Raw genomic sequence first — 26,953 nt, 5'->3', positions numbered from 1 at the left:
TGAAATTGGGAATTGACAAATTCAATTTTGACAATCACTCTGCTCATCCCTACAGACATCTACTAATACTGAGCAGAGATCTGCCTTTCTTTTATAGCCACGCTTTATTTAATCATGCTAGAAGGGCTGGAGCTCAGAAGCAGGATTAGTAACAAGACACTAGTTTGAGGAGTTCGAGTCGTCCATGTGAAACATGACAAGTTGGGAGATGTAGAGAAATTTCTATTGTGACATCTGACCTGGAACAAATCGAAATGGAAGAAAACTCCTCTTCCTGCACATAAAGAATGCAGTATTAGCCAATGGTGCTGGTGAGCAGCCAAGGCTTGTGCAGAGCTGGGAGTGACACAGTGGAGGAAGACACACACACTACACGGCACTCGCAGTGAGTAGCAGTTCAGGGTAATGTATGCCTTTCAAGGGGAAATCTTCTAGTCTACACCTAAGTGTAGAATCTGTAACCTTTCTGTTAGTTTTCATACAGCTTTCATAGACCATGCACAATGTATTGTGCTGCTTGCATTCCTACTCACATGGCGCACGCTACTGTGGTTACAGAATAGTGCATGATATTGTTTTCTACATCAATTATTCAGCATGACGTTTGTTTTGTTCTGCAGGTAAGAAGGATTTAACCTCTGTGGAATTGAATGCTCTGGCTCGGAGAACTTGCAAGTAATTAACATGGCTGAGGAGGGCATCCTGGTGGAGATCTTCACTTCTCCTTTAAATATATGTCTGCTGTTACTCTGCCTGTATCTGCTGTACAAGATACTGAGGGGGGATAAACCCAGCCAATCAGAAGAGCGTGAAGAGCAACTACCTAAGATGAAGAAGAGAGACTTCACGCTGGCTCAGCTTAAAGAATTTGACGGTCTACAAAATCCCAGGATTCTGATGGCCATTAATGGCAAAGTGTTTGATGTCACAAGAGGGAAGAAGTTTTATGGACCAGGTGAGAGCAAGTCTCATTTAATCCATGGAAGTGTTAAAAGTAGATTGATTTATTACAGTTATTTATTTAGAATTTTACATATATCTTGTACATTCACCTCAGTCTCTACCATCAAGGAGCTTACAGTCTCTAAGGTCTCTAACTTTCTTTCATACATACACAAACTAGGACCATTATAGACCAGAGCCAATCAACCTACCAAAAAGTCTTTTGATTTATTTTAAGTTTTGCAACTTTTAAAACAATATTACATGAGCTAAATTCAGCTCTCAGAAGCTGCAAGATAGTTAAAGTGTTCGCTAACCCACTTATTATTGTTGCAACCATCCCCCCTTTTTAAAATAAATGCTGCACCCCACTGTATGTGTTTTCTAAAAAATACGGCCATGAATGCCTTATTTTATAGCGCTGATCGGGGGTCACATGACCGGCCGTCTCTCTCCTCCCCAGATCTAACAGCAAAGCGGGCGGAGCCGAGAAACCCCCGCTGAAGTCAGTCAGGAGGAAGAGAGGAGAGAGACGGCCGGTCAATTGACCGCCGATCGGTGCTATAAAATAAGGTATTTATGGGTGGATTTTGTAGAAAACCCATACAGTGGGGCACAGCATTTATTATAACACAGGGGATGGTAGCAACAACAATGTCTTATGATACCAGCGGGGGGGGGGTCAGGCACTGGTACGAGCTGACAGGCAGGGAGGGGGGAGGAGGACACAGGAGGGCTGCGGATGAGGGAGGCACGTAAACCAAGCACGGTGTCAGGGCTCAGCAGCCATGATTTTACTATTAATGGAAATTCAGACTCCAGATTCACCTGCACTGTCACTTGCTGGTGAATTGGGGCTCATCTCTACACATATAATGGTGTTCTAGGTACGGTGTTTTATGTGAATAGACAGATGTAAGACTACCTACAGACACTTAACAAGTGGCCAGGTATGCTCAATCCAGCAGCCAAATTATATTTCTAAGGCAAGCTTGCTTTTAAAATGTGCATCTTGGCATTTAATGATTATGTACATTTGTGACATCTGTCACATACAGATTAGCCACGATCGGCTTTCTCGGGCAGCACATGTCTGGCATGCACATAGAGTGCTGTAAATCCATGGCTTGGGCAAAAATTCTCTGACGTTGGTCGGCTTCTGTATGACCTATTCATGGAAGCACTTTTTGGCTGGTGTGCTTCTTCCCCTGGGATACACGCTACTGTGAAAAGCCACTATTATTCATGTAAAACCACTAATGCATACCAACATACGACCCTAGATGCACACAGCCGACATCTAGGGGCATGCAGCTTTACCTATGTTTGGGTTTACACATGTAGCAGCATAAACCTGCCTACAGACATTTATCTCTATGCTCAGCTAAAATATGCTTGCAATTTATATTGTATACACAATGGGGTTGATTTACTAAAGGCAAACCGACTTTGCACTACAAGTGCACTTGGAAGTGCAGTCGCTTTAGATCTGAGGGGAAGATCTGAAATGAGGGGAAGCTCTGCTGACTTTATCATACAATTATGAACAAACAAAAAATATTTGTTTTTTTACATTTTTCTTGCATGTCCCCCTCAGTTCTACAATGACTGCACTTCCAAGTGCACTTTTAGTGCAAAGTGAACTTGCCTTTAGTAAATAAACCCCAATGTGTCTATGTGCACGAGGCATTACTGTGTCAGGAATTGTAAACCGTCACAGGACAAGGGTCATGGTATTGCTTCCAATGGGCTTTGATACTTCCTTGCTACTATATGGTGAGGCAAATTCATTGTTATATTTTGTGGAAAAGCTTTTTAAAAACAGAAAACGTAGTAACACCAGAATCATAGAGAGCAATAAGGGTCAATGCATTCAGCATTAACAATTTTTTGGTTGTGAAATTTGCACTTGCCTGACTTGACAGTACTTAAAGGGAAAGTGACTTTAAAGGGTAATTATAGACTATTATAGATGTGAAAGAGATCAATTTTGCAGAAGCAATAGCACCAAAGTGTATATTTAAAAAAAAAAAAAAACAAACCTGCTCTGTTGTATAGTTTTATGTACATGTCGGCAGCCTTTTTAGTTGTCTTATTTCACTGCTAAATAAAAAAAATAGACTTTTCAGTAATGTTTGTGAGCCACAGACTTTGTGATCTAAGTTGCTTTTGTTTATCGCACGAAAGGTATTTTTTTGCCTAAAATCAGGTGATTTCATAATGCTGAGCAATGTACTGATATGTGACATATGAATTTCAATGATAGGCTCATTTCAATGGTAGTAACATGATGCATCATGTGTGGTGGTGTGCATTATACATTTAGTAACCAATCAGACGTTAGTGCTAAAAAATAGTAATTTGTGTGTATGTAACATATTTAGCACCCATTTTTACATTTGGATGGGAATCCCATCCAAATGTAAAATGAGTGCTGAATATGTTAATTACACACAAATTTCTATGTGATCGTATTGCTATACAGGATGTGTATGGAGGCCGCATCCATCTTTGCCCGTCTTCCGGCTGTGTGACTGGTCGAAGCCACGTGATCCGCCAGTAACGGCACAGGCTTTTGAAGAAGCGACACGGGTGGCCGTTCCTTCAGAGTGCATGTGCCGATGACGTCATCAGCGCAGTATACAAAAAATATCTCCTAAACCGTGCAAGTTTAGGAGATATTTACAGTACCTATAGGTAAGCCTTATTATAGGCTTACCTATAGGTACAAAGAATAGGGGAAAGTTTCCTTTCTCTTTAATGAGCTGTTCATTTTTATCTTGTTGTTTTTGACTGGAGTTATAATTTAGCGCTCATCTCCAAAATATTAGTGAACACCTTCCCACCCCTAACTAACCACTTGTATGAAACCCCCCCCCCCCACAAATATCCATTTTACTTAAGTGAAGTCAGTCATGTGACACCCCCAGCCGAATCCTTCTCTCTTGTGTTTATTTCCATGGGTCTACTCACTGCCTCCATGATGTGGACCCCTTCTATTGGTGAAGGCAACACTTGGTATTTTAACCACTTCCATACAGGGCATTTTCACCCTCTTCCTGCCCAGGCCAATTTTCAGCTTTCAGCGCTGTCGCACTTTGAATAACAATTGCGCGGTCATACTACACTGTACCCAAATGACATTTTTATCATTTTTTCCCCACTAATAGAGCTTTCTTTTGGTGGTATTTGATCACCTCTGCGTTTTTTATTTCTTGTGCTATAAACAAAACAAGAGCGACAAGTTTGAAAAAATACAATATTTTTTACTTTTTGCTATAATAAGTATCCAAATTTTTTTTTTTTTTAAACAAATTTTTTTCTCAGTTTAGGCCGATACGTATTCTTCTACATATTTTTGGTATAAAATATTGCAATAAGCGTATATTTATTGGTTTGCGCAAAAGTTATAGCGTCTACAAAATAAGGGGATAGATTTATAGCATTTTTATTATTATTTTTTTTTTTTTACTAGTAATGGCGGCGATCTGCGATTTTTAACGTGACTGCGATATTGCGGTGGACACATCGGACAATTTTGACATATTTTTGGGACCATTCACATTTATACAGCGATCCGTGCTATAAAAATGCATTGATTACTGTATAAATGTGACTGGCAATGAAGGGGTTAACCAGGAGGGGGCGCTGTAGGGGTTAATGTGTTGCTAGGGAGTGATTCTAACTGTGGGGGGAGGGGATTCACAAGGGGAGGAGACCGATCGATCGGTGTTCCTCTGTACAAGGAACATACCATCGGTCTCCTCCCATCTGACAGGACGTGGATCTGTGTGTTTACACACACAGATCCACGGTCCTGCTCGGTTACCGGGCAATCGCGGGTGCCCGGCGGACATCGCGGCCGCCGGGCACGCGCACCGGGACCCGAGCGATGCGGCGGGCGCGCGCGCGCGCCCCCTGGGCTGCCTGTTATATGACGGCGGCCCAGGATAACAGCTGCACCGTCCCGCCATCATATGACGGCGGGCGGGCAGCAAGTGGTTAAAGAAGAAGTAAATACATCAGTTTAAAAAAACGTTACGTTTCCAGCATGTGAATGTAACTGTCACATTGGTTGTGCTCTCAACCAAACTGTCAAACCATCCAATGGCTGGTGTCTTAACTGATCACATGTGCAGCACCATGGCAGTTAAAGAATTAATAGAGGCCAAGATGGCAGCTTCCTTGGCTGAAAATGATAGGAGGGTTTACTTCCACTTTAAAACAACTAAAACCATACAGATTATTGAAACCAAAAACAACTGTATGTATCAAATTATAGACACATATATATCCTTAAAGGATAGGTTCACCTTTCATAACATGTTACACCCGTATTTAGGGTGGAACATGTTACTAAATCAGCAGCCCCCGCACCCACTGAGGCCTGATTGTGACAGTGGCCAGGGGATCTTCTCCCTGCACCCACTATCAAAATTTTAAATGAGCGAGGGCTCCACCCACCTGGTGCCGACGTTCATTCATTCAGAGTTCTGTGAATAAATGAACTACAGCTACCATCAACCATTGCAGCTGAGGGCTTGTAGTTCTCAATGAACTACAAGGGCTCTACCATTCAGTAACTGCCTGCTCGTACAAAGTACAGGCAGGCAGCTACACTGACAGTCTGCAGGACCCTGACATTGCAATGCTTCACAGGCTTGTAATAAATTTAAAAACAAAATGATAAATGCACATTAATTTTTTTTTAAAGGGTGAACTTGGCCTTTAAAAAAAGATGTTTTTTTTTTGTTTTTTTGGGGGTTTTTTTAGGTAGGCAAATTAGTTATCCAGTAAAATTTATCCTGGGCATCTAGGTATTGACCCCTGTTCACAGAAGGATAAAGCAGCAATTGCAGACAGTGGTATTGTCGCTTGCCGTACACCTGCAAAAGCTGATATATGCATATACATTTCTTTTGTGGTGTGAATCCATAGAAATACCCTTGTATTTCTTAAGATTGTCACAGACAGTAAACAGTCTTTTATCAGAAACCTGAGTTCAGAAATCCTTCAGGCTAGTGTCAGATTTCATAGGTTTGTTGGCATAACTGGTTCATCCAGTTTAGAAGTTAGCAAATCAATGTGGTGTTTGCTCAGTTTTAAATAATAAGAAAAGTGTGTTTGGGCAGTATGCCTTGTGCGTTTATTGCTTATACATAATATATGAATGTGTGCACATTTTATCCTTCTACTTTATATATGGAACATAGTTATACTGGGTCATATGTAATTGTAGACTCTTGGAATTTTTAAGGATGTTATGGATATTAACCACTTTCCACACAAGATATGTCATATGATGTCCTGGACTTTGAGTGGGGATATCTTAATGATGCCTGCAACTACAAGCATCATCCAGATATCATCTTTTTCGGCTGGCGTTTTACCTGCACCGTAAGAACAATCATAGCTGCAGTTCAGCCACTTGATCGTTTGTTCTTACAGGCAGCGGGAGGGGACGTTCTTCCCATTTCCAAACCCCCCCTCTGGTGCTTCTACTGGCTCGCCTGCGAGATTGGTAGCTGGAGAAGGAATCTACCAGCTCCGGAAGTTGGTTCGATGGTCCCTGGCAATCTCTATGACCATCAGAAGAGGCCTGGACGCAGCGCTATGATGTCACGTCCAGCCCTGCTGAAGTAAACATTGAAGGGGACTCGGCTGGAAAGGCCAAGATTGTTTATTTTTTTTCTTTTGATCTTGGTCTTTCCTGCCTGGAGGAGAGATGTGGGGTCTTATAGAGAACCTGTTACGCACTATTCCTATAAAAGGGATTTTACATTCCTTGTAATAAGAATAAAAGTGTTACTTTTTTTTTAAGGGAAAGTGTAAAAAAAAAAAAAAAAAATTAGGGGTGCATCAAACAGAAATTTTGGTGCCGAAAACAGATACAGAAAATTACAGCTTTAAAAAAAAATATTTTATATTTTTATATATAATTGTATTTGATTCAACTTTTTAATTAATATCATCAATTTAAATTAATATGAATTCATTGTTGGCCATTATTGGCATCTTTAGTGCAAGAAAGGTCAAGAAAAATACAGTCCTCAGTCTATAACCATCTCTTGTATCATGTCTGCAATCTCTTACTTAAACTTAAACACATTGCTAATAGTATTAGCAAAATTTCCATTTGGTGCACCTCTAGCAGATATGATATAGGAGATGGTCAGAGACTGCAGACCTAGTACAGGAGATGGTCAGAGACTGCAGACATGATACAAGAGATCAATGCAGCATCACCAGTGTCCATCAGATGCAGCCTGCCTGTGCCCAGCAGCCTCACCTGTGCCCAGCAGCCTCACCAGTCCATGTCATATGCAGCCTTACCAGTGCTTGCCATATGCAGCCTGCCTGTGCCCATCATATGCAGTCTACCAGTGCCCAGCAGCCTCACCAGTGCCTGTCATATGCAGCCTCACCAGTGCCCCGTCATATGCAGCCTACCAGTGCCCAGCAGCCTCACCAGTGCCCATCATATGCAGCCTGCCTGTGCCCAGCAGCCTCACCAGTGCCCGTCATATGCAGCCTGCCTGTGCCCAGCAGCCTCACCAGTGCCCGTCATATGCCGTCTCACCAGTGCCCTGCAGCCTAACCTGTGCCCATCATATGCAGCCTGCCTCTGCCCAGCAGCCTAACCTGTGCCTGTCATATGCAGCCTACCAGTGCCCAGCAGCCTCACCAGACACACTAAGATCGTGGGGAGGAGGAGGGAGTACTGGGCACGCCAGGGTGACACTCCCGCAATGGGCGGCACCTGGGGCGGACCCCGCCCCCTTTCGGTATCGGCTTTATTTTTTCTTTCGGCCGAATGAAAAAACAGTTTTCGGCCAATAATTTTCATCAGCCAAAATTTCGGTGCACCTCTAAAGAAAAAAAATTCAAATAAAATAAACAATAAAAAAGAAAAAAAAAATTTTAAGCGCCCCCTTCCCCGCATGCTCACACACAGTAGCTAACGCATATGTACGTCGCTCCCACATATGTAAACAGCAGTCAAACCACACATGTGAGGTATCACCGTGAACATTAGAGCGGGATTAACAATTCTAGCCCAAGTCCTCCTCTAACTCTCAACAGGTAACCTGTAAAAAATGTTTAAAGTGTCGCCTATGGAGATTTTTAAGTACCAAAGTTTGGTGCCATTCCACAAGTGTGCGTAATTTTAAAGTGTGACATGTTGGGTATCTATTTATTTACTCGGCGTAACATCCTTCACATTATACAAAAAAATGGGCTAACTTTACTGTGGTGTGGTGTGTGTTTTTGTTTCCCCCCCCCCAAAAAAAAGCGTTTGTAAAAATCGCTGCGCAAATAACGTGTAACATAAAAAGTTGCAACGGCCACCATTTTTTTCCTAGGGCAGTGATAGCGAACCCATGGCACACACAGCTGGCATGCAGAGCTCTGTCTGTGGGCACACAAACAGGGCCGACATCTTTTCTCTTTTTCGTAACAGAAGTGCCCGACTGCCTGTTAAAAATATGTATGTCTATGTATCTATGTATCTCGCCTTTTGGCTTCCCCGAGACGTCCAGGTCCCGTGCAAGGATGCAATTGGCCAGCGCAGGTGTCAGTCATGGGAGCCAGGTCGATGCGTGCGTCCGCTGCTTTGGCCAATGGAGTGGTGGGTGGGCTGGGCAGGGGAAAATTTAACAAAGCTGGCCAGCCAATAGGGTGGCGGGGAGAGTGTCCCAGGTGTTCACTATCAGGCCAGGGCAGAAGTTTCCCAGAGTTCTGGCTGGAGCCCAGTAAGGCTGCTTGGAATGTGGGGGGAAAAGAGCTGACTGGTTGCCCATAGCAACTTAATACAAGCCTTTTATTTTTCAGTTGTGCACTGCAGTAGAGGAAGGAGCTGATGAGGACTCCTGGTTGAATGCAGCCAGGGGCCAATGAGGAGCCAGGACAAGTGCACCATGGGACATGTAGTACATGTAGAGGGACAGCCTGGAGCCGTGGGAAAGAAAGGGCTGAGGGAAAAGAGAGAGCAAGGGTGAGAGGAGTGTGGAGACGAGAGAGGAGGCAGAGGTAGTTTGGAAAAGAGAGCCCAAGCCCCAACAACCCCTGGAGTTGAACCAGCCAGAGAGGACTGAGAGGATGATGCTGAGGGGTACTGAGAGGTAGACATGTGCACTGCCAAAAAAAGTTTTAATTTTGGGTTTATTTTTATTTTTTTCGTTTTTCAGGTCATTCATTATGGTGTAAATTCGAAAGAATGAAAACTTGAAAATTCAAAATAACTACCGTAACTATTAATAACTATTAAATTTATAGGTATTGGAATTTCCTTTCCAATTTGTCCGTTAGTCAACGTAAGGAATACAAATTTATCCAAGGTTACGAATTATCCGAAATAACGAATGCTGCATCTAAACAAATGGAACGGAATGAATTAATAATAAAATATTATTATTATTATTTATTTGTTACGTTCCATTCGTTTAGACACGGCATTAGTTATTTTTGATAATCCGTAACTTCGGATAAATTTGTATTTGTTACGTTCACTAACAGCCAAATTTGAAAGGAATTTCCAATACCTATAATTTAATAGTTAACTAATAACTTAACTTATTACTATTTCAGATTTATAAATTTACAAATTTTATGAATTTTCGAATTTATGAATACTTGGAAAAATTTGTTAAATGGGCTTTCGTTAATTCTGATATTTCCGAATGAACGAATTTGTCGAAATTTGTTTAAACTAATTCATAACGAAACTAATTGCACATGTCTGAGAGGACACAATCGAGAGTGAGGAGGGCAATCACAGGCACCAGCAAAAGAAGAAGCTGCTACCAGGCACACCATCACTGGACGCAGAAGCCGAGTGATTGTTGAACTGACTGCAAACCCTCTTGGGGTGGGCGATCATCACCAGTGTTGGCACTTTGAAATAAGTTGGTGTTGTGTCACAGTCTGGGCACTCGGGCTCAGCAAGGTTTGCCGTCACTGCCCTAAGGTCTCTGCTAAAAAAAAAAAAAAAAAAAAACATATATAATGTTTAGGGGTTCTGAGTAATTTTCTAGAAAAAAAATTATGATTTTTACATGTAGGAGCGAAGTGCCAGAACTGGCTCAGATGGGAAGTGGTTAATTAGCGTTTTGCCTAAGTGTTACTGTTGGTGCCAGGGTTTAACAGATCCTCTGAGCCATATAACCAGCAGGCCTAAGAGCTGCCATTAACTTTTTGTTGACAGTGGACTCTCATACCTTCCTCCACCTTGGTAATTTGCATTTGCTTCCAGGCTCCTAAACAGAACTCCTATAATGCATGAATTTTTTTTTTACCACTAACATTTCAGACTAGAATGACACTACATTCCAGTCAAATTTACCAAACTGGAATACAAGTGTTTTTTTTTTTTTTTTTTTTTTGCATTTTATTTACTTTTTTTACATCTGGAATAGCTAATTCACCAGGGCAGAGTTTGATTGTCAGAAATATTACAACCGTTTATACGTTGATATATCTTCATAAAGTATTTTGTCAAATTAATAAAAATGTAAAAAAATGATATTAATGATAATATTACTATAGCATGTGCAGTTTGAATTTTGACTGCAGTTTTGACTGCAGCCTGATCACCTCAAAAGTAAAGAATTCTAAAGTCCGCTTGTGTGTACTAAGCCCAGTTACCTGTCTGTGACCATGAAAAGAATCCAAGTTTCACAACACTTAGTTGAACATTGAAATGATTTGCGAAACCGTGAATGACTTGCACAGTTTAGACTGCACTTTGAATTTGATTATACTCAGAAAGGAGCCATTATGTGTAAGCTCGTATCTGAATAGTGTAGGTGTTTTTTAGTATGCAGTGAATAATCTTGAATTTTATACAGAAGAGACTTAAAGTGGTTCTACAGCCTTAAGGTTTTTCATTCATACACGACTTGCAGGGGCCAGCCAAATTTCAATCCATGTATGTTCAGGCTGGTTGCACACAAGTCGATCAATCATCTGGAAAGTTTTCCCCATCCACATCAAATGTGTGGATGGGGGAAATCAGCTCCTTTTTGTTCAACCTGCTGGATGAGTGGGAAAAAAATGAATCATGTATGCCCAGCTTTCGTGTGCGTGTATGTATATGTATGTATATATATATATATATATATATATATAATTTTTTTTTTTTTTTTAACCAGACGAAAGCTGGGCATACAGGATTCATTTTTTTTTCATTCCCAAAAAATATGTATCTCCAGCACAGAGGGCGTCATGCTCTGTGTAAAGTGCAACATATAGGGGTATTTTTATGAAATTGAGGTAATTTACCTCAACTCATTTCTTGGCAGTTCTCAGAGGAAAACCATCTCCTCTGACAGCCTGTTTATGAAGCTGAGTACTTTTTTTCTCAGAAGAGAGGAGACAGGTTTTTCCTGAGATTTGATTAGAAGCCCAGATAGCAAGGATAACTTGCCACAAATTTGTGGCAGTGTTTAAGTGTAAAGTCTTGTTAACTTGCTGAACATTTTCACTGGCCAGTTGTACACTTGCAGAGCACTTGAAGCACAAGTTCTAGTTGACACTTTTCCAATTTGTAGCAAATTTGCATGGCAAGTCTCTATCAAGAGCAAAGTTGCAGTGGTGAGTCTACAGCAAGAGCTCTGCCAGTCATAGTGACCCCTGTGGTGGGATGACTATTGCACAACATAACTGAACCAGAACTTGCAGCAGACTTGCAGAATGTTTGCAAAGAAAGTTGATCTTGAGTCATGCAATGCGGACTTGCTGCAATTGTGCAACAAACTTGTGAAGCCTGGCAAGTCTAGAAAAAGCTTAGCACATAATTTTAAACTTTCAACTCAATTGCTTGCTATCTGGGAGGGGGAGGGCTGCCTGTCATCTTGTGAGATATTGTAAAGGTTACAGTGCAGCCTAGTTTAAAAAGCCAGATCAAAGTTAAAAGAAAAACGCATAATTATGTAGCACCCTCCTAGTTAGGTTGCTAGTAGGAATAATGCAAGTTTAGTTTTTTGCTTCTTTGTAGCCAGTGGAACAAAGTTTGATTGCTTTTGGCTGTTCTGGGTTCTGCTGGTTGCAGGCTCAACTGCTTCCCCCTGGTTTCTAGTGAGTTCTACAATTTAGTGGGTTGAAAGAGGGGGACCCGGGACTTGCATATTCATACAGCCTCAGCAGGGGCGTATCTAGAGCATTTGGCAGATCCTATATCTGGCACCCCCCTACTTTTAAAATGTAAAAAAATATCTCTGTCTACCCCCTCTCCACAACTGCACCCCTTTACATTACACAGCCCCCACACCTCTGGACCATTTTACATTACACAGCCTCCCGCAGCTCTGGACCCCTTTACATTACACAGCCCTGCATCTCTGGCCCCCTTTAAATTACACAGCCCCCTGCACCTCTGGACCCCTTTACGTTATACAGCCTCTGGACCCCTGCACATTACACAGCCCCCCACACTAAATCTGGACCCCTGCACATTACACATTTCCCCTTCCTACCTTACTGGGGCATGTATGCAGAGCTGGAGTCACAGCAGCGCTGGACAGAGGGCGGGAAGTGCTGGAGTTAATTTCTCATATTAAGCTAATAATTGGTTGCTAGGAGCAACCACTGCCAATGTGCCTCAGCCAATACCAGGGAGGAAGAATGACCAGTAGGGGACTGAGGGGTGCATAAATAGGCTGTCGTCTGGAACAGCAGGATCCTTGTCCTGGCGGAGGAGACCCAGCCTGGAGGGCTGTGGCCTTCTGGGTCAATTAGCTGAAGTTGCAGGAAGCCATCGGGGGGTCCCAGCTCAGGGAGAGCTAAGGGACATAATTCTAAAATTGCTGTAAACAGTTTGGAGGATGTCCACTCAGGATCTGTCCTGAAGGCTCACAGTATAGAATCTGGCTGGTGCCTGCAGAAGGCACTCAAGGACAGGTTCCACTCAGAACAGGCCTTGCCACGGTTGACCAAAGAAGTTGTCGTGTGCACGTGCTCAGCGTCATATCCATAGATTGTCTTTGGGAAAGAGACGTATTAGTGCTGCCAGCATTGCTGCAGAGGTTGAAGGGGTGGGGGGGTCAGCCTGTCAGTGCTCAGACCATACGCCGCATACTGCATCAAATTGGTCTGCATAGCTGTCGTCCCAGAAGGAAGCCTCTTTTAAAGATGATGCACAAGAAAGCCTGCAGTTTGCTGAAGACAAGCAGATTAGGGACATGGGTTACTGGAACCATGTCCTGTGGTCTGATGAGACCAAGATAAACTTATTTAGTTCAGATGGTGTCAAGCATGTGTGGTGGCAACCAGGTGAGGAGTACAAAGACAAGTTTGTCTTGCCTACAATCAAGCATGGTGGTGGGAGTGTCATGGTCTGGGGCTGCATGAGTGCTGCCGGCACTGGGGAGCTACAGTTCATTGAGGGAACCATGAATGCCAACATGTACTGTGACATACTGAAGCAGAGCACAATCCTCTTCCATCGAGACTGGGCCGCTGGGCAGTATTCCAACATAACGACCCCAAACACACTTCCAAGATGACCACTGCCTTGCTAAAGAAGCTGAGGGTAAGAGTGAGGGACTGGCCAAATAGGTCTTCAGACCTAAACCTTATTGATCATCTTTGGGGCATCCACAAATGGAAATTGGAGGAGTGCAAGGTCTCTAACGTCCACTAGCTACGTGATGTCGTCATGGAGGAGTGGAAGAGGAATCCAGTGACAACCTGTGAAGCTCTGAACTCCATGCCCAAGAGGGTTAAGGCAGTGCTGGAAAATAATTATGGCCACACAATAGTGACACTCTGGGCCCAATTTGGACATTTTTACTTAGGGGTGTATTCACTTTTGTTGACAGCGGTTTAGACAATGATGGCTGTGTGTTGAGTTATTTTGAGGGGAGATCAAATTTAAACTGTTATACAAGCTGTACACTCACTACTTTACATTGCAAAGTGTCATTTCTTCAGTATTGTTACATGAAAAGATATAATAAAATATTTACAAAAATGTGAGGGGTGTACTCCCTTATGTGAGATACTGTACCAAAGATATATGAAACTTCAAAGTGCAAATAATTTAAAAATGCAGTGTAAACCTATATAAAAGATGTCCAAATGGAAGGACACTTCCAATATTCAGTACCAAGTGCAAGTTATATATAAAGTGCTAAAAAATAAGTGTTGAATAATAAAGTTCAAATGGTGTGAAGAAAATCGACTCTGCAAGTCCCAGTGATATACATCAAAATTGCTATGGATAGCTACCGGAAGTGTCTATATGCTCACATTCAATGCATTTCACCAGGGTGTAAAGATCTATCACCAAAGGGGGGGGGGGGGGTAAACACACCAGGGAACGTGGACTCAAATACCAAAGGCACTGAATCATACGAGCTGATGTAAACATGCATCTCAAGGGAAATAATCCATCTGTATCTTAATGTAGAACAGCGCCAAAATTTTCACACAATATCAATATGGAAGGGACACTCCTCTTAGCTGCATCACACGATTGGTGAATCCATGTAAAAATATATAAAGCATCCCCACATAGTGTAAAACCACACAATAAAATGTTATTCATAAGAGTACAAAGCACTTACAAAGATGAGAAGACCACAGCACTATTCAATTCTTCCAGCATAGCTATAGTCAGGGGATAATCATATGGTACGCAATGGTCTGGATGGGACTCGAACCGGCACGTTTTGTCTACATAGACATCATCTGTTAGCACTTTTGCACTTTATATATATAACTTGCACTTTGGTACTGAATATTAGAAATGCTCTCATTTGGACATCTTACATATAGGTTTATACTGCATTTTTAAATCATTATTTGCACTTTGAAGTTTCACAGTGAGTAAAGGTCTGATTAAGAGAGATCCTAGTGACTGTCCTTGTTAACCCTTGGAGAGACTGTTCCAGTAATTATTTATTTTATTTAATTTACATCTTGGAGAACTAACCACAGATCGACTGTGGATGTAGGTTGTCTCAAATGTTTCTGTCTCTTCACGTATTCCCAGACAGACTTGATATTGAGATCAGGGCTCAGTGGGGGCCAAACCATCACTTCCAGGACTCCCTGTTCTTCTTTACACTGAGGATGGTTCTTAATGACATTAGCCTTATGTTTGGGGTTATTGTCCTATTGCAGAATACATTTCGGGTCCAATAACACACCTCACTGATGGTGTGGCATAATGAATAAGTATCTGTCTGTATTTATCAGCAATGAGGACTAGGGATGAGCTTCGAGTTCGAGTCGAACCCATGTTCCACTCGAACATCACCTGTTCGATTGTTCGTCGAATTGCGAACGTTATGGGCCATTCACGCCAACTTCGAGTGGCGCGTCACAGCCCGTAATTCATTGCGTTATCGCAGTGCATTGCTGGCTGATGATGATGTTCTGATCCTATTAATACCATCTAATATTTCTAATATTTCACAGCAGGGCCCATTCCTGCGCCCACCAAGAGTAACTGTGAGGGCTTACAGTGTTGCGGCAACGCCACCACCACCACCAGAGGCCCAATTTTTCTGCCCCTGTTCAACAGCTGCATGTAATTACAATTCTTGACATAATATTTCACAGCAGGGCCCGTTCCAGCACCCATCAAGAGTAACTGTGAGGACTTACAGTTTTGTGGCACCAGCACCACCACCAAAGGTCCAATTTTTCTCCACTGTTCAACAATGGCATGTAATTACAATTCTTGATCTAATATTTCACAGCAGGGCCCGTTCCTGCGCCCACCAAGAGTAACTGTGAGGGTTTACAGTGTTGTGGCAACACCAACACCTAAGGCCCCAATTTCTGCAGAGTATATAGGGCATGCCCCTACTTTCAAACATCCAACTTACAAACGACTCCTACTTGCAAACAGAAGGAGACAAAAGGAAGTGAGATGAAATCTACCCCTAGGAAGGGAAATTCTCTCCTGTAAGAGTTAATATGGGAAAAATATGTCTCCTCTCCACTGATGCTTTATCACCAATCCTTGTTTCACTAAAAACCCCAAATTTTCAAAAAAACATTTGTCATTGAGACAGAAAGTGAGGTGAAATCTTCTGAAGAAGAGCACAGACAGCAAAACAAATGTTACAGGGATGATAACCCTTCCCTATGTTTTACAAAAAGCTTAAAAATAGATTTTTTGGCTGAAGCTACACTTTAAAAATGTACCAGTTCAAAATTACAAATAGATTCTACTTAACAACATACCTACAGTCCCTGTCTTGTTTGCACCGCCTGTATACTGCTGTTCAGAGTATATAGGGCCGGGGGCCCCACACTTTTCCTTTTTTTAATTTGGATGTGGGGTTCCCCTTAATATCCATACAAGACCCAAAGGGCCTGGTAATGGACTGGGGGGGGAGGGGGGTGTTACCCATGCCGTTTGTCTCACTCCTTTTCATCCATATTGCCGGGACCGGACATTAAATTAAAGCCGCAAGCAGTTTTAAATGACTTTTATTCCTTTACAAATGTCATTTTGTGCAGGGACTGTTCTAAGCACAGGAAACATGCGCCACTTTACAGGCATACCATAGACACCCCCCAGGTACGATATTTAAAGGAATATTTCACTTTTTTTTTTTTTTCCACTGTAAGCATCATTAAAATCACTGCTCCCGAAAAAACTGACGTTTTTAAAAAACTTTTTTTTGCATTGATACATGTCTCCTGGGGCAGGACCCGGGTCCACAAACCCTTTTTAGGACAATAACTTGCATATTAGCCTTTAAAATTAGCACTTTTGATTTCGAACATTCGAGTCCCATAGACTTTAATGGGGTTCTAAGGTTCGCGCAAACTTTTTGTCCGTTCGCAGGTTCTGGTGCAAACCGAACAGGGGGGTGTTCGGCTCATCCCTACTGAGGACACCATTGCTCCTGACCAAGTCCATTTGCAGAAATGCAGCCCCAAACTTGTAAAGATCCTCCACAATGCCTCACGTTTGCCTTCAGACACTCATTATTGCACCAGCCCTTCTCGAACAAACTGCCTCCTGCTACAGCTTAAAATTTTTTACATTTTGACCCATCAGTCCAGAGCACCTGCTGCCATTTTTCTTCACCCCAGTTCCTATGTTTGTATGTTTTGGTGCATAGGACATGGAAGCATGGCTAAGCGACTCCTCTACTATGCCCAAAACATGGGAACTGGAATCTATGTTCAAGAGAGACAATGTTTGAAAATTAGCACAGTGAGGTGTCTGTCCCTTCTTTTGAAATAACTGATATGTGAGCATGTCCATGTAAAATGGAGTTGTGAATTGTATTAGGCCTCAAAGCAGAAATGGTCTGAAAGAAGAGCGGTATTTGTGGGTTTAGCAACCAATCTGTCATCTTGTCATTGTCTAATATGTTGTACAACAAAACAAAGTTGTTTAGGTATTTTTGGCCAAACCAGAATGTTCCCTTTTCTGTCATTTTAAATAATGATGCCCACTGGACACAAACAAACTGGCTCTGCGAACTTTAAACAGGAGAAATTCTAGTTCTACTTTTCACTAAAATATATTTTGTATACATAAAGTAAGGACTTTCTTCCTGCTTTTCATGTGTCTCTTTTGTGCTTTCTCTGTCCTTCTGTAAGTGGTACTATCAGAGCCCGGTAGCTTTGTGTTTATCAGACACTTGACTCATTTTTAATGGGAGCCATCAATAGAATGGAGCATCTTTAGTCTTTTTACACAAGTAAAGACACGCATAACCATTAGAATTCAAACATCACTGAAAGTATGTGAATTCAACAAAGACAGTAAGGAAAGGAGTGGAGAGGAAGCTTGGAATGGATAGTACCTGCACAAAGGGAAACTGCAAACAGTTAAGGTTTTCTAAACTACCTGACTGCCCTTGACCAGTAGCATCTGCTCAATCCTCAGTCATACTGTATGTCTGTTGCCAGATCTGGGCAAAAGTGACCAGACAGTGGGAGGTACTTATCATGTCTGTGGAAACCATTTAGGCTGCATTCACACCTGATCGGTTTCAGCTCGTAAAATTCATTTCAATGGCATCTGTTCACATCTGAGTGTTTTGTCATCTGAAGCTCAAAGTACATGAGCTCCTTTTTGGGCAGAATACAGGCGTTTTTCTGCTTTTTACATTGGTGACCTTCTGACCTGTACAAGATCGTGGCAAAATACGAGGTACACGTGCGACTTTCTGTCTGAACACAAAACACTCAGGTGTGAATACAGCCTTAGGCCCCTTTCACACTACCACGACTTCACCACGATTTTGCCGCGATTTCAGGGAATGCCTGTGTAAACTTGAGGTGTATGGACCTCAACTCGCATCAAAGTTGGCCCAAAGTAGTACAGGGACTACTTTGAACTCACACAAATATGAATGATACTCATGGGGTACGACTTGTCATTCGACATTGCAGTGACAAGTTGCACAAGTGTGAAAGGGGCCTTAAGGTTTGCAGAAATTACCTGGTAAACAATTTCATTGGGCTGCATTTACACCCGAGCGTTTCGTTTTCAGGCAGAAAGTCGTGCTTTTTGGCCGCGTTTTTGCACAGGTCAAAAGGTCACCAATGTAAAAAGCAGAAAAATGCCTGTAATCTGCCCAAAAAGAAGCTCCTGCACTTTTTTGAGCTTCAGGTGTTTTGCTACAAAACGCTCAGATGTGAACAGGGGCCATTTAAATGAATGGGATTTTGCTTGTTGGGCATTTTTAGAGCTGAGGCTTTTTTTCTGGTGTTTTACGAGCTGAAAAAGTTCTGGTGGGAATGCAGCCTAAAACAGGCTTTGAAGAACATAAATCTAAATCTACAGTCTACAGTGCCTCTAAACTAGGTGGTCAAGAACTTTTAGAATAAATGAAATAGTTAAAATAGTACTTGTGTCACATTATTCAAAGAGCCTGACTACTGAGCACTGAGAATTCCAAACTGATAAGGAAGCTCAAATATCCTGGTGTGTTGGTCATGTGACCTTTGATTTTCTATCCTGCTCTAGCTGCATACAGAGTTCAATGTGCGACTACTAACCGAGGCATGTGATTTTAATGTCCTAGTGCAAAGACTTTAGACTGTCTATATGCATTAGTCAGTAAATATTAAGTTATAAACTTGTTTATATAAAGGAGCTAGGTCCTAATTGTAAAACCCTATTTGTGATACCAAACAGTTGCATATACCTGACCTTGAGCCAGAGTAAGCAGGATACCTAGGAGTGCGTTGTATTTTCTTTCTAGAAAGGAAACAAATACAGTATATAATACATTCCAGAACTAGTGTACATCCTGCCATATGTCTATTGCTACTTCCTAATATTAAAGTGTTACTAAACCCAATAATATGATAATATGAAAATAGTTAATCTGCCCCCCCCCCCCCCCCCCCCACAGTGCTCACAGCTTATAAATCTTCTTTTTACATAAAAATACTGCCTCTATATACCCTTTTGGATGATCTGTATACCACAGTTACATGATAAACTGCACAGTTTCTCCAGTGCTGAGAGTTCAGGAAGGAGGGGACTTCCACTTCAGCCTGTATACACGCCCACATGTGTGATGTCAATATCATGTGGCCTGGCTAGCTCTGAGAATAAATAACTGTTCTTTCCAGCATAAAAGACACAACTGAACATGTGCAGGTCGGTACCCTGCCTGTCTGTTTTTACTGTTGTGGGTTTAGTGACACTTTAATGTGGTTCTAAAGGCTGTGTGTGTGTGTGGTTTTTTTTTTCTGTGATGCACTAGGGTAAAAAAACACCCCATTAAATATTTCCCTCCCCCTCTCTAACCTGAACCTCTCAGAGATCTAGCGCTGTCCCAGCTCTAGTCTCCTCTCCCCTGTATTCCTCTTCTCAAAGGGACTTGGCGGCAGCAGCAGAGGTCATTGGCTCCTGCTGTTGTCAATCAAATATTGTGTGGAGGGAACACAGGAGTGAGACTGCAGGTATGCCACCATAGCAAGCGGATTGCTATGCGGGCACACAGAGGAGGAGCCTGGAGCGCCGGCAAGGGCCCCCGGAAGAGGAGGATGCTCTGTGCAAAATTATTGCAAAGAGCAGGTAAGTATAACCGGTTTAAAAAAAAAAATATATATATATATATATATATATATATATATATATATATATATATATATATATATATAGGCTTTACAATAACTTTGAAGTGACACAAAATTCTTGCTTTAAAAATATAAATATCTCCAATTTGCTGTTTTTGTTTTGTAAATTTTTTTTTCATGTGTGTTTTTTTTTTTTTTACTGCTATGATATGACTTCCTGTTAGAGGGTGGCTGAGTTTTTTCTTCATGGTCCTACTGTGTATATAGGAACATAACCACCCTCTCCTGCTCACTCCCGAGATGGAATGTGGGATTTGTAATGTACATAGAGCAGTACACATGATTGCAACAAAGGTGTAATGCTCACTCCAAACGAGGGGGGGAAGAGAGGTTCAGGAGTACACAAAGGACGTTACAATGAATGTGTATGTATTATTTGAGTAATAAGGGGTAACCAACCTTCTTTTAATGCTGACCTTGTCTCTTGGCAGAGGTAATAGTAAAACTCTTTGGCTAGCTAATAATAATAATATTAATAATAATATTATTCATTTAGAAATGTTATATTAGGCTGGATTATTTTTTATGTCTAGAAGAATGTGTCTCTTCTCTTTCCTCCATGTTTTTCTTATCTCTGTTTGGCTGCCCATAGATATACAATGATGGTTTGGCCAATCCTACCAGTTATGTGTTCATGGAATTGTTTAATGTCTATGGACATACTGCAGTTTCTAGCTGACTGATGTGGGCAGGCACCCTACAAAGTCCCAATTCCAAACTCTTTTTTCTTTCAGTTATTTTACAACATTAGTCCCCAGATTACAGATACTGTTATGTATTTGTTTTCTGTTGTGTTCACCAAAGACCTTGAGGTTCCCATGTAATCTGTCTACAATCAGCAGCCTCTTGCTGGTTATACAATACAAAGTATACATTTTGATATACATATGTACATGTACATAATTGCACAGATTTTGTGTATACTTATGAGCAGTAATACTTTCATTCAAATGAGGCGGTTACTAGGGTTTCTTAGGGTTCTAAAACTGATTTCTTCATAAAGTGGATGCCATGTTTTGTGTTCTAAAACTTTATTGTCTTGGTTGCAGAGGGGCCTTATGGTGTGTTCGCCGGACGTGATGCTTCTCGTGGTCTTGCCACTTTCTGCCTTGATAAAGAAGCCTTAAGTGATACATACGATGACCTCTCCGATTTAACAGGTTCACAGCGGGAGACATTAAGTGACTGGGAACAACAATTTACCTGTAAGTTGTATTATAGGAGAAGATGTTCATTCTTTTTATAAACTACTAGAGCTTCTAGATCAGCACTTAAACTTGTGTATCAGCATATGGCTTGGAGTGGAAGTTGTAGTGTGAAGGTTTTGTTTAAAGTGGTTCTAAAGGCAGAAGGTTTTTCTTTACCTTCATGCATTCAATCCTTACCTGAGCTTCCTCCGATCCAGCGGTGTTCACTATAGCCTTGGCTGTCCAGGGACTTCTCATTGGCTGAAACAGCAGCGGGAGCCCATCTGCTTCCACTGCTGTCAATCACAGCCAGTGAGCCAATGAGGAGAGAGGGGAGGGTAAGCTGCAGCTCTGTCTTATGTACGCATAGAGCAGCGGCTCGTGAGCGAGCACGCAGTAGTGCCCCAGGGCAAGCTGTTTTCTCTGGGGGCACTGCTTGAGGGCGAGAAGCCAGGAGCGCTGGCAGGGGACCCAAAGCAAAAAGTATTGGAGCTGCTCTGTGCAAAACCACTGCACAGAGCAGGTAAGTATAAGTCCCCTTTCCCACTGCCGCGACTTTACGGCTGCAATTTGGACCCAATTTCAGGGACCACTGCCTGTGTAAACATGAGGTCTATGGACCTCAACTCGCGTCAAAGTCGGACCAAAGTAGTACTACTTTGAAGTCATACAGATATGAATGGTTATCATTGGAAATCATGGGGTACAACTTGTCATGCAACTCTGATGTCCAAAGTCGCAGGAAAAGTCACACAAGTGTGTAAGGGGCCTAACATGTTTGTTATTTAAAAAAACAAAACAAAGCTTTACTATCACTTTTAAGAGACATTTCTGTCTGGCATGGGAGCTTTGCTATAACTTTAATAGAATTTAGACACATTGAAAATGTACATTTGTTCAATTGTATGCAAGGACTGCTTTTCACAGTTAGAATTAAGTATAGTTTGGAAAAAAAGCCAAAACCTTGACTGGTTTCCTATATGAAGCTGCCCTATTTTAATAATGTTTTCATGAACTGACCAGTGAATTTCAACACCCTTTTAACTCCCTCTTATAACATTGGGCAACCAGTGTTAATTTTGATCTCAAATTTCGATTTTGTTTTAGTTATGGTCTTTTGACTAAAATGCCATTTTAGTTTTATTCGTATTTTAGTCATCTAAATTGTTTTAGTTTTAGTCTTATTTTAGTTGACTAAAATCTAATGGGTTTAGTTAAAAATGTAATGCATTATTTAAGCATTTCTTTAGAATTGCCAAACTCATTATATACTCCTGGAGTAAAAATCTAATAACATGTTATTATTTATGGTATTAAGGTTTGAACATGCACTACATGCACAGATTTAGCTGTTGTGATATATAATGTCTTTATAAATAAAATCAAGTGTCATAAACAAACAAAAATATTTACTTTTTGACAAGCAAAAGTAAAACTTGAAAATATAATAAAAAAAAAAACAAAACTGTAAACATGTTTTTTAGCAAATGCCCCCTACATATTCTTACAGGGTAGTGCAGTGTTAATTTTGATGTCCAATTTAAATGTAGTTTTAGTCAGTCTTTTAACTAAAATGCCATTTTAGTTTTAGTCATATATTAGTCCTCAATCGTTTTAGTCGTATTTTAGTTGACTAAATTAAAACTGCGATCAGCCCACACTTTCTAGTTGAAAGAATGACAATCCAGACTTCCTTTCTTTTTTTGGGGGACCAAAGCTTTTCCCAGGACATCCCAGCTCAGCCATGAGGCTGCCTAAGAGCTGGACTTCCCTAGAACAGCTCTACTGTCATTCTATGGATGAGTGACCATATAGGTTTTCCAAACCACTGGCTCTACTTTGTTAATGTTGTAAGGGTGGTATGTACAATTTTGTTTTCATCTACAACATTTTAATTTATATTTTCACCAGTCAAGATGAGTCCTCTCAGATCAAACTCGGAAAGCATTTAAAGCGGAGTTCCACACAAAAATGGAACTTCCGCTTTTCGGAACCCTCCCCCCCTCCGGTGTCACATTTGGCACCTTTCAGGGGGGAGGGGGGTGCAGATACCTGTCTAAGACAGGTATTTGCACCCACTTCCGGCATAGACTCCCATGGGAGTCTATGCCTCTTCCCGTCCCCACCGCGCTGTCTGCTGGGAACACACAGCTCCCAGCAGAGAGCGGGGACCACTTGGGACGCGCAGCACGACTCGCGCATGCGCAGTAGGGAACCGGGAAGTGAAGCCGCAACGCTTCACTTCCTGATTACCTCACCTAGGATGGCGGCGGCGGCAGCTGCCGAGAACCGAGCGAGTTCTCGGCGTCCCCTGCCGACATGACATCGCTGGACCCCGGGACAGGTAAGTGGCCATGTATTAAAAGTCAGCAGCTGCAGTATTTGTAGCTGCTGGCTTTTAATATTTTTTTTTTGGCGGTGTGGGTGAACCCCCGCTTTAAATGCTTTACAGGATCCGGCACAAACTGTCAGATGTTCAAAAACATTGACTGAAGGAGACTCTTGGAAACACTGGTGGAATCATATAAAAATAAAATCCTTAGTGTAGTTAAAGTGGAACTTTATCCTAACTATTCTAGTTTTTGGAGAAAGATTAAAATGTGTTTTGTATATATATATGATCACGCAGTTGCTCATTGAAAACAATTAAACAAATATATTTGAATAAAAATCACAAACATTGAGCCTGCCCATGTATAGTTCGAATCTCAGCTGGTCCCTGCTAAATCGGCCAAGATTCAAACCGTCTATGGCCAGCTTTAGGTAATGCTAATTGCCACATTTTAGCACATCAGAGAGTGCATTGGAAAACTGCTAATACTGCAAGGCCTGTCAAGATTATCTCAGGCTAATGGGGGATTTTTTTTCGGTGCTGATGGTGGGGGATACTGTTCTGGTAGCTTACTAACACATGGACATGACTGGATGAGATGTCATCATGGATATGTGAAATAAGAAGCAGAAAGAAACAAGGTGCACATTTTGTGTGCATTAGATTAAAGCCTGAAAACAGGTCATCTGTCAAAGTTCTGGTACCCCCACTTAATGGAAATTTTCACTTGTTTCATAAAATGCCCTGATGGATTTATTCTGAGACTGGTGCTGGGAGCTGCATTATGGATGTGATGTTGACTGCCCTACCAGACTCCGAGTTGTCACTGAAGTGACACTAAAGCAGGGGTGTCCAACTCTTTGACCTTCCTGAGCCACGTTGGAAGAAAGGGAATTTGTTTGGGACACACATAAAATACACTAAAAATGTATAGCTGATGAGCAGAAAAAGGAACGTTCACTGATATAGATAATATCCCTGAGTAATAAAACTTAACTTTAAAAAAAATATTTTTTAATATAAATGTAAAAGAGGGCAATAGAAAATGAGCGAGATATTTGACACTGTGTTTCATAAAATAACGCATCAATTTGCTGGCTCGATGGATCTAGTAGTAGCTCTCAATGAATTCTCAAGGTGCTTATCAGATATTTTACCCTTTATGTGTGCTTCATTCTTGAAAATAGTTGCTCACAAATATAGGTGCTGCTGAAAACCGATGACATGAATAAGGTGGGATTGTGACAAGTGGGATTTTTTTTTCTTTCAGATCATAAAACTCATTAAAGTCCAGTAAAGAGACACTGTCAATTTTTTCTTCGGCCACATGTGTTCGCTAAGTGTAAATGCATTTTAACAAAACAATTTAAAAAAGAATCAAACTTTTTTTTATTCTTTTTTAAGTACGTTTTAACGATTTTGTGTTGGGCCGCAGCTTGGACACCCTTGCACTACAGTATTCTCCTTCATTTTATGTAGCCACATCGAGTGGCTACATAAAGTTGTGTAGGAAGGTGAGGGACGGAGCAGCCTGTCCAGCAAGGAGAACAATTAGACACTTGTAGACTAGGAGAGGATTATGGAATGCAAGGAAGGGAGTGGGCTGTGTAAGGGGATTGACTCCCGAACTAGTCAAATTTCCTGCACGTTAAAAGGCACGTTGCAATTAAAATTAATTTATGGAAGAAAAAAATGTTGCATGCAAAGTATGCATTAAAAATCCTGAGTCCCCCCTCCCCCCCCCCACTGTGATTAGCTGCATTTTGTAAGTGGTTTAAAGTCTTTCTTTAATGCTTGTTTGTGCATAGGTAACCACGTAACAGATACACTGTAAACCGTGGAGGTCTATTTACTAAAATTGGAGAGTGTAAAATCTGGTGCAGCTCTGCACCGAAACCAATCAGCTTCCGGGGTTTATTATTTATTTTTTTTAAAAGCTTAAATTGGTTTTAAAGGCAGCTTTTTTACCTTAAGAAAAAGTGTGTAGCGCCAAAAGTAAATGAACAGCGATGAGATGAGAATACTATTTTATAAATGGACAGCACATTAAAATAAAGTCCAAAAAAAGTGTTAAAAGTGAAAAAATGCTAAAGTGAAAAAAATAAATATATATATTAGAACCTTTAACACATTCTATGTATTAAAGTGGTTGCAAACTTCGGGTTTTTAAAAATAAGAAACGTGCGTATACTTACCTGCTGGGTGCAAAAGTTTTGCACAGAGCAGCCCTGATCCTCTTCTGGGGTTCCCCACCGGCGTTTCAAGCTCCTCCTCTTCATTGGGTGCCCCCAGAGAAAAACACTTTCCCTGGGGGGGCCCCCGTGCGGGTTCGCTCCTGAGTCCCACTGCTGCATTGATGCTGTGCCCCCCACTCCCATGTCACAAGATTTGATTGACAGCAGTGAAAGCCAATGGCTTCTGCTGCTATCAATCTGTCCAATGAGGAGAGAGACAGTGGCTGTTGCCACTGCGCACGTGCACATTGCTGGACTGGATCAGGCTCCAGTTAAAAAAAAAAAGAGGAGGGGGTCTGGGGAGGGGGGAAGCTGCAGCACAGAAGGTTTTTTTAAGGTGAAAAAACGTAAGACTTTAACCTTCTGGGTGCAGCTCCCCCCTCATACTTACCTGAGCCCCATCTCGATCCAGCGATGTGCATGAAAGCAGTCTCTCTCTCTCTCTCTCTCTCTCTCTCTTATTATAACATGTTTGTTTTGTTTTTTTTAAACCAATCACAACCTTTAGAATCATTTTAATTGAAGCTACAATACACAGCTGCACCAGATTTTGCTCTCTCCGGTTTTAACGAATCAACTCCCATGTGTATTTATTTAATTGTTTTTATAAACTTGGCTATTTATGTATTTTATTTCAGTTAAGTATCACCATGTGGGAAAACTTCTGAAAGATGGAGAGGAACCAACAGAATACACAGATGAAGAAGATACTGACCAGAAGAAGAAAAACTAAAGAAATACATTATGCTTTGAATATGAGTTCCTACATTCCAGATGATGCATTGTTTAGTCTTGCAGTATATACTACAGCATTGCGTGAAATGAAGCCCATGTGGTTGTCTTCCACAAAATTATTGTTGCTTCTTGTACACAAACTTTCTACGCAATGTCTATGAAGAAGCTTTGTATTTCAAGGCTTTCTTTGAGCTGAAATTACAATTCAGGGTCGTGTTTCCTAAACTTTTCCTTAGGTACCACTAACACTGAACATGTTTCAGTTATCTTTTTTTTTTTTTCTTGTCTGTACTCCTATGGGCATCTGTAATGCCTAAATTGTTAGTGATATTTCAAGAAAGGAAAAGGAAACATTAGTTTATGGTTCTGCAATTGAAAGCATTCCATTAAAAACACTAATTAATCTAACAATGTGACTTCTAAAGCGAGTAAAGCAATGGTTTGCAAAAAAA

General features: G+C 41.3%; 1 protein-coding gene across 2 annotated transcripts; it reads left to right on the top strand.

The window, feature by feature from the left end:
• Positions 1–232: 232 nt before the first annotated feature.
• PGRMC1 (progesterone receptor membrane component 1) lies at positions 233–26,953 on the top strand. Of its 2 annotated transcripts, none has more exons than XM_073599313.1 (4): positions 233–385; positions 621–955; positions 21,063–21,218; positions 26,405–26,953. In XM_073599313.1, exons 2-4 carry the CDS (start codon positions 685–687, stop codon positions 26,497–26,499), a joined length of 522 nt encoding a protein of 173 aa, XP_073455414.1. In that variant the 5' UTR covers positions 233–385; positions 621–684; the 3' UTR covers positions 26,500–26,953. The 2 variants fall into 2 exon arrangements, with proteins under 2 accessions (XP_073455414.1, XP_073455415.1); XM_073599314.1 differs by having other exon boundaries at positions 253–402.

Source organism: Aquarana catesbeiana, linkage group LG09 (genome assembly GCF_042186555.1).
Source record: "Aquarana catesbeiana isolate 2022-GZ linkage group LG09, ASM4218655v1, whole genome shotgun sequence".
NCBI classification, from domain to species: domain Eukaryota; kingdom Metazoa; phylum Chordata; class Amphibia; order Anura; family Ranidae; genus Aquarana; species Aquarana catesbeiana.
Note: the sequence above shows the minus strand (reverse complement) of the source record. Positions and strands in the feature narration are given on the sequence as shown.